The sequence below is a fragment of the Oncorhynchus nerka genome, linkage group LG4 (assembly GCF_034236695.1).
Source record: "Oncorhynchus nerka isolate Pitt River linkage group LG4, Oner_Uvic_2.0, whole genome shotgun sequence".
NCBI classification, from domain to species: Eukaryota; Metazoa; Chordata; class Actinopteri; order Salmoniformes; family Salmonidae; genus Oncorhynchus; species Oncorhynchus nerka.
In genome coordinates, this window is record NC_088399.1 from 48,634,009 (window position 1) to 48,644,792 (window position 10,784).

The following is a 10,784-nucleotide window of genomic DNA, read 5'->3' on the forward strand; positions in this document are numbered from 1 at the left end:
AAATGTGAATCAGGGGCGGCAGGTAGCCTAGTGGGTAGAGCGTTGGGCCAGTAACCGAAAGGTTATTGGATTGAATCCCCGAGCTCACAAGGTAAAAATCTGCCCTTGAACAAGGCAGTTAACCCACTAGTACCCGGTAGGATGTCATTGTAAATAAGAATTTGTTCGTAACTGACTTGCCTAGTTAAATAAAGGTTAAATAAAAATAAAATGTGCATGCGAGAGCGGTAAATTGGGAATTTAATAAAAACTGTTACACCTACAAACATATTCAATCCAAATGGATTTAAGTCTAATGGTCACCTTATGGGCGCTGTAGCGTCGTTTTAATCGATGTCTAAAAACTGAGCTAGTTTTGGGCAAAACATTGTCTGACAACCCTGTCAGAAATCCGGTATAGTGGTTCTCGGTAACGGCCGGACGGGTCATGACGAGAGGCTAGTGTGTTGTACCTCCAATCAAATTGGTTTTGAATTTCCTTAGACATTGGTGTCATATTGGCTTAGATAGGATGCTAGAGAGATTTGAATTTACATTGAGCTTCAATCAATCCCATACTATAGTCGTGGTGACCGGCACCGCTATAATTCAAGCCTATTCTAATATTAGCACTGAACCAGAGTCATTAAGTATTTAGTGACTGTGACCTGCACTGATAGGTCGCAAGGAATGTATCACACTTCTAGACTGTTAATGGTACTGACGTGGTATCAAACCAGGGTCGTCTGTGTGACAAAAAACTACATTATTCTTCTGAGCTAAAGCATAGGCATGAGTTCTCGGGAAACAAAACAAGTCTTCAGGTCTTCAGGCGAGATTAGTCGTCACACAAGCTCATCACATTGTTCACCAAACCACCTCAACTACAACAACACAGGATACAGTCTGTGTCGTATTACAATGGTATATCCGTTAGCTCATCTTTATTCATGTCAAGCTGCCAATGTAATGGTGATGATGCAAGTGTTGAATCCGACCTTCTTCTGACTGACATCCGCAGAGATTGAAGCTGAAAGAGGACGGCTCAGAACACCAGATCAAGGTGGAGTTTGCGTGGTACGGCACAACCAGCAACCGAGATAAAAGCGGAGCCTACTTGTTCCTGCCTGACGGGGAAGCCAAGGTAACTCTGCAACTTTATTAAACGTGATTGATTCTCCTTTGTCAACGTGTAGCATTACAGCGCCACTGAAACCTTGTAAAGAAGAGAGTGCTTTCAGCTCTTACAGTAAAGGGAAAGGAGATACCAAGTCAGCTGCACAACGGAATGCATTCAACCCGAAATGTGTCTTCTGCATTTAACCCAACCACTGAATCAGAGAGTAGTTCTGTTACCCCAGTTTCCCTCTCTTTTCTCCCTTATTTGTGCTCCCTTGCCGGCACACTCTCTGTAGGAGGTATTATTGGCAGAGGATGGATGGGAGAGGGTGTTATGAGTGATTTGATCCCCATTGGTTTTCTGTGCTCCTCCAGATGTACTCTCCCGCTCGGCCTCCAGTGATAAGGGTTACCAAGGGATCTGTGTTCTCTGAGATCACCACTACCTTCGATCATGTGACGCACACTCTACGCCTCTATCATGTTCAAGGTAATGATGGAATGTGTGTGCGTGCGCATGTGTGGCCAATCTACAATTGACTCCATACACTGTTACACCTGATCAGTGATCAACTGAAAGCATTTGTACAAACATGCATGCGACCTTCGTAGCCTGCATGTATCAAAATCAGAAAACGTTGAAATATCAAAAACACCCTGAAACGTAATGTTTTGTCTTTGAAATGGGAGAAGATCCAAAACCCTGTCTGTAGATGAGCCACGCGAAGACTCACTCAGTGAGCTTACTAGGATAGTCGAGAGAGAGGGAGAGAGACGGTTTAGTCAGTGCAAAAACCATTTGAATGGCTTGCTTTCTAAGAGAAAATGTGTGTTGTTTTGTTTGCGTGCTCGTCGATAAAAAGGAAGCTGCAGTCATGCTACCCAGGGAGCCCCTGAAGGGCTGCATGTCATCACACAGCAAAACAGGCCTTAATTGGACCCAGCATGCAGATTTGTTACTGAAGAATGGTTTCATTGCATATTTTGACCTGAGGGTACAGTATATAGAGATACAGTCTACATGTTTTGAGACGTATCACTATAGTTGTAATTTACCCATTTGGAATTTTTCACTGTGACATTGGTCCTCTATTAATGTATTTACGATATTTAATGGCTCAATGTTGAGACTTTTTACTGCTTTTGCATTCAACTAAAGTCTATGTACTGTAACTGTGGATTTTTTCTTCTTAGATATATTTATTCATGTTTTGCATTATTTCTGGGGTTATGTTTATTTATTTTTTTCATCTGAAGAACTGGGGCAAAAGAAATTCAACTGTGTTTTTATTTCTCCTCTCGGTGGATTAATTAAGTTAGGTATGTAAAATTATATCAAACAATGCAAGATGTATTCCCAAAAAATGTACAGTACCAGTCGAAAGTTTGGACACACCTACTCATTCAAGGTTTATTTTTTATTTTTGACTGTTTTCTACATTGTAGAACAATAGTGAAGACATCAAAACTATGAAATAACGCATATGGAATCATGTACAGTCATGGCCAAAAGTTTTGAGAATGACACAAATATTAATTTTCACAAAGTCTGCTGCCTCAATTTGTATGATGGCAATTTGCATATACTTCAGAATGTTATGAAGAGTGATCAGATGAATTGCAATTAATTGCAAAGTCCCTCTTTGCTATGCAAATGAACTGAATCTCCCCCAAAAAATTCCACTGCATTTCAGCCCTGCCACAAAAGGACCAGCTGACATCATGTCAGTGATTCTCTCGTTAACACAGGTGTGAGTGTTAACGAGGACAAGGATGGAGATCACTCTGTCATGCTGATGCTGAGTGGTGCTTGGAATCTTTTTTCTTCCTCTGTTAACCATGGTTATCTGCAAGGAAACACGTGCCTTCATCATTGCTTTGCACAAAAAGGGCTTCACAGGCAAGGATATTGCTGCCAGTAAGATTGCACCTTAATCAACCATTTATCAGATCATCAAGAACTTCAAGGAGAGTGGTTCAATTGTTGTGAAGAAGGCTTCAGGGCGCCCAAGAAAGTCCAGCAAGCGCCAGGACCATCTCCTAAAGTTGATTCAGCTGCGGGATTGGGGCACCACCAGTACAGAGCTTTCTCAGGAATGGCAGCAGGCAGGTGTGAGTGCATCTGCACGCACAGTGAGTCGAAGACTTTTGGAGGATGGCCTGGTGTCAAGAAGGGCAGCAAAGAAGCCACTTCTCTCCAGGAAAAACATCAGGGACAGACTGATATTCTGCAAAAGATACAGGGATTGGACTGCTAAGGATGGGGGTAAAGTCATTTTCTCTGATGAATCCCCTTTCCGATTGTTTGAGGCATCTAGAAAAAAGCTTGTCTGGAGAAGACAAGGTGAGTGATACCATCAGTCCTGTGCCATGCCTATAGTAAAGCATCCTGAGACCATTCATGTGTGAGGTTGCTTCTCAGCCAAGGGAGTGGGCTCACTCACAATTTTGCCTAAGAACACAGCCATGAATAAAGAATGGTACCAACACATCCTCCGAGAGCAACTTCTCCCAACCATCCAGTAACAGTTTGGTGACGAACAATGCCTTTTCCAGCATAATGAAGCACCTTGCCACAAGGCAAAAGTGATAACTAAGTGGCTTGGGGAACAAAACATCAATATTTTGGGTCCATGGCCAGGAAACTCCCCAGACCTTAATCTCATTGAGAACTTGTGGTCAATCCTCAAGAGGCGGGTGGACAAACAAAAACCCACAAATTCTGACAAACTTCATGCATTGATTATGCAAGAATGGGCTGCCATCAGTCAGGATGTGGCCCAGAAGTTAATTGACAGCATGCCAGGGCAGATTGCAGAGGTCATGAAAAAGAAGGGTCAACACTGCAAATATTGACTCTTTGTATCAACTTCATGTAATTGTCAATAAAAGCCTTTGACACTTATGAAATGCTTGTAATTATAGTTCAGTATTCCATAGTAACATCTGACAAAAATATCTAAAGACACTGAAGCAGCAAACTTTGTGGAAATTAATATTTGTGTCATTCTCAAAACTTTTGGCCATGACTGTAGTAGTACATGATTTCATATGTGTCATTTCATAGTTTTGTTGTTTTCACTATCATTCTACAATGTAGTAAGTAGTACAAATAAAGAAAAACCCTTGAATGAGAAAGGTGTGTCCAAACCTTTGACTGGTATTGTATGTATTCGGAGACTCACTAGGAGTATAATTAATAAATCGAAATCAAGCCAAAAGAGGAAGGAAGCTTATAAATATGTGCTGTGAATATGTTCTGTGATTGTGTTAGTGTTCTCTTTCTCTCTCTCTCTCTCTCTCTCTCTCTCTCTCTCTCTCTCTCTCTCTCTCTCTCTCTCTCTCTCTCTCTCTCTCTCTCTAGGTGTGGAGGGCCAGGCGGTGGAGATCTGTAACTCGGTAGATATAAGGGGGGAGTTCAACCGTGAAATTACAATGAGGTTAACATCAGATGTGGACAGCAAGGATCGATTCTTCACAGACCTCAACGGATTCCAGGTACTGTTACTGTATGACCTGGCTCTCTCTCTCCCTTTCACTCACCCTCTCACCCCCTCCCCTCCCTACTCAGGCATTGCCCCCAGATCATTCAATGAGTGAATGAGAATTTTATTTTGTACACACTGAAGGATACGTGTACAGGGAAAACGGTCACAGCTCTTCGAGGGCCACTTTGAAAGGAAATGTAGCCTTGCAGTCACCCCTGATATTTAAGATATCACAGACACATGCATAGAGTGAAGAAAACAAGGACAAAGAGCAACCTTACACAAGTTATACACGGTGGAACATTTTCATTTCTAGTAGGAATACACAATTACAGCCCAGTCCCTAGCTATCCAGTTGTGAGAAAGTACTGCACAATATAACGGAGCCACATATACTGCTTTTCTTGCTTCTTGCTTCTGAACTGGAGATTTCTATGCGAGACTGTGCATGGACATTGAGCATGTCAACAGTTACGACAAGAGCAATTAACTATGATACAAATGGCTAGTAGCATTAGCTTGACATCAAATGTACATAGAACTGGCTGAATGTGGGTATATTAGATGTCCAAATTCGTATAAATGACTTCTTGGACGTCTTCCATTTTGTCATGACAAAGTTTTGAATTGAAAACGAAGTCAGAAATGCAGATTTAAACGATTACATTTTGTTCAGGGGAGAATCTTTCGACAGATCAGTGTCTGAGCTCCTTTGCCAATTAGACACTCTGCCGTAATTCTAGTGAGAGGCAGTGTTTTCTCTCAAAATCTCCATTTGCATGGTTTTGGCAGTCGGACCTTACTTTCAGTGATTAAAAGGGATTTACTGCCATCAGAGATTAAATATATTTTTCTCCGACATGCAACGCTACACGCAAACAAACAATAGACAACCCAGCTGAACAGCTTCCCGTAACCATTGTAGTCAAAACAAAGACGGTCGGCTTAAGATCCCACTCAACACACTTGCTCACTGGTGATACAGTATGTGTGGGGCCCATAGTTTTTCCCTTGTAGGATAAACTGTGGGTCCTTGTTGAAGCCTTTAAAACTTCTTTAGGGATAGGCTTCCCGCTAGCGGGACAACTTCCTGTGAATCTGGAGGGCGCGCAATTCAAATAAATAATCATAAAAATGATGGATATTAAACATTTAGGTACATAGAAGTGTCTTATATTGGCTGAAAGCTTAAATTCTTGTTAATCTAACTGCACTGTCCGATTTACAGTAGCTATTACAGCGAAAACATGCCATGCGATTGTTTGAGGATGGCGCCCCACATCAAGATATTTTTCCACTGGTACAGGTTTCATACATTCAAAAATAACGATTGAATATTCACTTACTTTATGAAAATCTTCCTCTGATTTCTCATCCAAAGGGTCCCAGCTATAACATGTAGTGTCAGTTTGTTAGATAAAATCCTACTTTACATCCCAAAAAGTATGTTTAGTCGTTCAATGTGCAGAGAAAATCTACCTCTAAACTTTTACTTGCCTTTCGTCTCTCAAAAAAAAAATCTGGTTGGTTTTTCTTTAGATTTTCTCCTACCATATTAATTGTGTTATATTCTCCTTCAATATTTTAACATTTCTACAAACTTCAAAGTGTTTTCTTTCCAATGGTACTAATTATATGCATATCCTGGCCTGAGCAACAGGCAGTGTACTTTGGGCACGTCATTCAGGCGGAAATGGAGAAAAAAGGGGCCTAGCCCTAACTAGGGCCTTAAGGTTTTCCTAGTCAGGTCACATGGTTCCTCAACATCACCTTGATATGTGACCAGAGACGGAAGAGGAAGTGAGACAGCTCACTCACTTTTTTTCTGGTTAATCAATGAACGAAGCAGACCAGACCCAGCTGCTATCGCAATGGTGCCTATGGGAGAGTCACCCCTTAAACAGACCAGAACTGTGACATTTTTTTTTTCAATGGTAAAAGTCATCAAATCAAATTTTATTTGTCACATACTTCGTAAACAACAGGTGAAGACTAACATTGAAATGCTTACTTACGGGCCCTTCCCAACAATGCAGAGAGAAAAAATACAAATTACAGGGAAAAAATGATAACACAATAAATAAATACACAATGAGTAACGATAACTTGGCTATATACACAGAGTACCAGTATCGATTCGATGTGCAGGGGTACAAATTAATTGAGGTAAACATGTACATATAGGTAGGGTTAAAGTGACTAGGCAACAGGACAGATAATAAACAGTAGCAACAGCGTATGTAATGAGTCAAAAGACTTAGTGCAAAAAGGGTCAATGCAGATACTCCAGGTAGCTATTTGGTTAACTATTTAACTAACCATTTCGCAGTCTTATGGCTTGGGGGTAGAAGCTGTTCAGGGTCCTGTCGGTTCCAAACTTGGTGCATCGGTACCATTTGCCGTGCAGTAGCAGAGAGAACAATCTATGACTTGGGTGGCTGGAGTCTTTGACCATTTTTTGGGCCTTCCTCTGACACCGCCTGGTGTAGAGGTCCTGAATGGCAGGGAGCTCGGCCCCAGTGATGTGCTGGGCTGTACACACTACCCTCTGTAGCGCCTTGCGGTCGAATGCCAAGCAGTTGGCATACCAAGCGATAATGCAGCCAGTCAAGATGCTTTCAATGGTGCAGCTGTAGAACTTTTTCCAGATCTGAGGGCCCATCCAAATCTTTTCAGCCTTTTGAGGGGGAAAAGACATTACCGCGCTTTCTTCGCGACTGTGTTAGTGTGTGTGGACCATGTTAATTCTTTAGTGATGTTGACACCGAGGAATTTGAAGGTCTGGACTTGCTCCACTATAGCCCAGTCGATGTGGATGGGGGAGTTCTCAGCCCTCTGTTTCCTGTAGTCCACGATCAGCTCCTTTGTCTTGCTGACGTTGAGGGTAAAGTTATTGTCCTGGCACCACACTGCCAGGTCACTGACATACTGACATCCTCATTATAGGCTGTCTCATTGTCGTCGGTGATCAGGCCTACCACTGTCGTGTCGTCAGGAAACTGAATGATGGCGTTGGAGTCGTGCGCGGCTGCGCAGTCATGGGTGAACAGGGAGTACAGGAGGGGACTAAGCATGCACCCCTGGGGGCTCCCGTCTTGAGGCTCAGCGTGGCGGATGTGTTGTGGCCTACCCTCACCAACTGGGGGCGGCCCGTTAGGAAGTCTAGGATCCAGTTGCAGAGGAAGTTGTTCAGTCCCAGGGTTGTGAGCTTAGTGATTAGCTTGGAGGTCACGATGGTATTGAACGCTGAGCTGTCTTCAATGAACAGCATTCTCACATAGGTGTTCCTTTTGTCCAGGTGGGAAAGGGCAGTGTGGAGCTCAATAAAGATTGCATACTCTGTGGATTTGTTGGGGCGTTATGTGATTCGGAGTGGGTCCAGGGTGTCTGGGATGATGGTGCTGATGAGTGCCATGACAAGCCTTTCAAAGCATTGCATGAATAAAGATGTGAGTACTACGGGGCGATAGTCATTTAGGCAGGTTACCTTTGCTTTCTTGGGCAAAGGGACTATAGTGGTCTGCTTGAAACATGTAGGTATTACCGACTGGGTCAGGGAGAGGTTGAAAATGTCAGTGAAGATACTTGCCAGCTGGTCAGCGCATGAGTGGGACATCTTCATTTATCCACCATCTTTGATGTGATTTTCTTACAGATCCAGTCTAGAAAAACCATGGCCAAACTTCCCCTCCAGGCAAACTTTTACCCCATGACCAGTATGGCCTACCTTCAGGACCCCGGCACCAGACTGACCCTCCTCACCGCACAGTCCCTGGGCTCCGCCAGCCTCAAGAGTGGTGAGTGCAGGCCTGGGGATTTGTTTTCTGTTGTCTATTGGAAGGAGGGCATCAGTACTTTAATTGTCCAGGAAAGATGACATCCCTGCTCGGTTCTAAGATTACCATCTGTACAGTACATAGTATCATCTGCTATTTTGGCACCAGGATGTGAAAAGAAGGAGAGACATGACTTGATTTAAAATGAGTGCAGTTTCTATCGTGCTGTTTCTTGCCAAGCAATACATGTATATACACATTTCTGTTATGTAAACAGAAGGCAATGTGATATTGAAATAGATCAACTTTGACCTTTTCCCCTCCAGGCCAATTGGAGGTGATCATGGACCGTCGGCTGAACCAGGATGATAACCGCGGGATGGGCCAGGGCGTCCTGGACAACAAAGTTACTGCCAGCTCCTTCCGCCTGCTACTGGAGAAGAGGGCCAAGACCGATGGGGTACTAATACCAGGAATTTGAAGCAATTTTGTCATTTTCGTAGTTACTGTAGAGTGTAGCTCTATTGTAGGTTTACTGAGGTTCACTGACAATGGAGACTTGATTAAGACGATTAAGGTTCAAACATAGAGTGTAGCTCTATTGTAGGTTTACTGAGGTTCACTGACAATGGAGACTTGATTAAGACGATTAAGGTTCAATCATTGTCATTATAGTAGATTATGATCAATCCTCTCTTTTCCCAGTTACTTTTGCACCAGAGTATTGCCCTAACCTGTCCATGTCCCTGCTTTGATATTTCCAGGGGGAGAAACTCTCTACCCTCAGCTACCCGTCTCTGCTGAGTCACGTGTCGTCGCTGTACCTGAACCACCCTCTGATCCCCATGGCTGTGAGCACGGAGGCAGAGTCCCGGTCTCTATCCCCCTTAAGCCCTCTGGCCTCATCACTGCCCTGTGACGTCCACTTGGTCAACCTACGCACCATCCAGTCCAAGGTGAAGGTTTTCGCATTGCTACATAATACTTTCTTCTCTTTTCTCTCTGTGGAGCATAAGGCCGCAACAAGCCGTACATCCTGTTGCTCTTTTACCTGTGTAGTAATGTTTTCATTTACCTTGCGTTAACAGGTTGTTACCTAGTGATTTAATCGCGTTTAATTGCGTTGTACTTGCATATTCATGGCGTTCGGGACATTTTTCGAATGAACCTGTTCCTTATTCCCCAAAAAAGAAACGCTCGCGTCATTTGCTACTGTATTCAAACGATGAATTACTATGTAACATGTTAATACAATCCTGTTGCCACAGTACTTACAGTGGTACTACATAGGAGCAACTCCTTACAAAGAGTCACCAGGTTTTCTAAAGTGATGAGTGCATCGCTGTGTTCTCATAGTCATTGTCTTTAATATGATTAAGCGCATCCCTGGCTGTATGGATTACCCTGGCTGTATGGATTACCCTGGCTGTATGGATTACCCTGGCTGTATGGAATACTGGCTTAATTGCTTGTTAGGACAAAACACACACTCAGCACTCCTCCAAGGGGCTCTCCATTAATTTCCTTATATAATCTCTGTAAATATACACTACATCTGTATGTTGTAAGTCTTCAATGATCTCCTCTTTGTTGTTGCATGGCCCATCAACTCTGATGACACCGCCGTCTATCATGTCAAAGATCGAGCTAATTGTTCCGGGGATCTGCCGACCAATTTGCTCGATTATCGATTGTACAGGCACGCTCGGACATCCAATTTGACTCTGAGAACAAATCAAAAGAGGAGACGGGCAGAATCGTTGAATGTGTTTTCGACGAGGGCTTTGTACTCATTTATACAAATACTCACATGATGACACCACTGCCGCTACTACCTACTACTAACACACTTAGTATGCACTGTGGCATCTCCATATACTCAGCCAGGAACTGTGGATGTAAAAACAAAAAAAACTGTTTCTGAAAGGGGGATGAAATTGACTGCAGTAACCCTGTTTCAGAGTCCGAACCTGGGTTCAAATACTATTTAAAATCTTTCGATCTTTCTTGCCTGGTATTCCAGATAGGTGGGGTGGGGTTTGCGGTATTGAGACTATTCTATTGGTCCATTCATCCAGACTAGCTCAATAAAGCACTGATAAAGTGTTTGAAATGATGTAGAACAGTATTTGAACCCAGGTCTGTTGCAGAAGCAGCACCTCGAACATGGCTGTGGAAATGCAGCTGACCGGTGAAAGGGTGGTCTCTATAATTGCCCCAGTGTTTAGGCTGAAGGGGGAGAACAGGAGGGGTCTTTATGGGGACTGAAGTTTCTCACTGGTCCTACAGGAGGAAGGGGGTGGGCCGTCGGACGAGGCGGCTTTGATTCTGCACAGAAAAGGCTTTGACTGCGCCCTCTCCAATAGGAACACAGGGCTACTGTGTGCCACCACGCAGGGGAAGGTAAGGCCTGCCACACACA

The 10,784-nt window shown here is 43.4% G+C and overlaps 1 protein-coding gene across 1 annotated transcript in view; it reads left to right on the forward strand.

The window, feature by feature from the left end:
* Positions 1 to 10,784, forward strand: part of LOC115126674 (alpha-mannosidase 2-like) — a 62,698-nt gene that overhangs the window by 48,020 nt on the left and 3,894 nt on the right. The window contains exons 15-21 of the mRNA XM_029656321.2: positions 1,001 to 1,123; positions 1,474 to 1,588; positions 4,463 to 4,596; positions 8,242 to 8,383; positions 8,689 to 8,822; positions 9,127 to 9,318; positions 10,652 to 10,765. Of these exons, the coding sequence (XP_029512181.1) occupies positions 1,001 to 1,123; positions 1,474 to 1,588; positions 4,463 to 4,596; positions 8,242 to 8,383; positions 8,689 to 8,822; positions 9,127 to 9,318; positions 10,652 to 10,765 (954 nt within the window). The remainder of the gene's footprint in view (positions 1 to 1,000; positions 1,124 to 1,473; positions 1,589 to 4,462; positions 4,597 to 8,241; positions 8,384 to 8,688; positions 8,823 to 9,126; positions 9,319 to 10,651; positions 10,766 to 10,784) is intronic.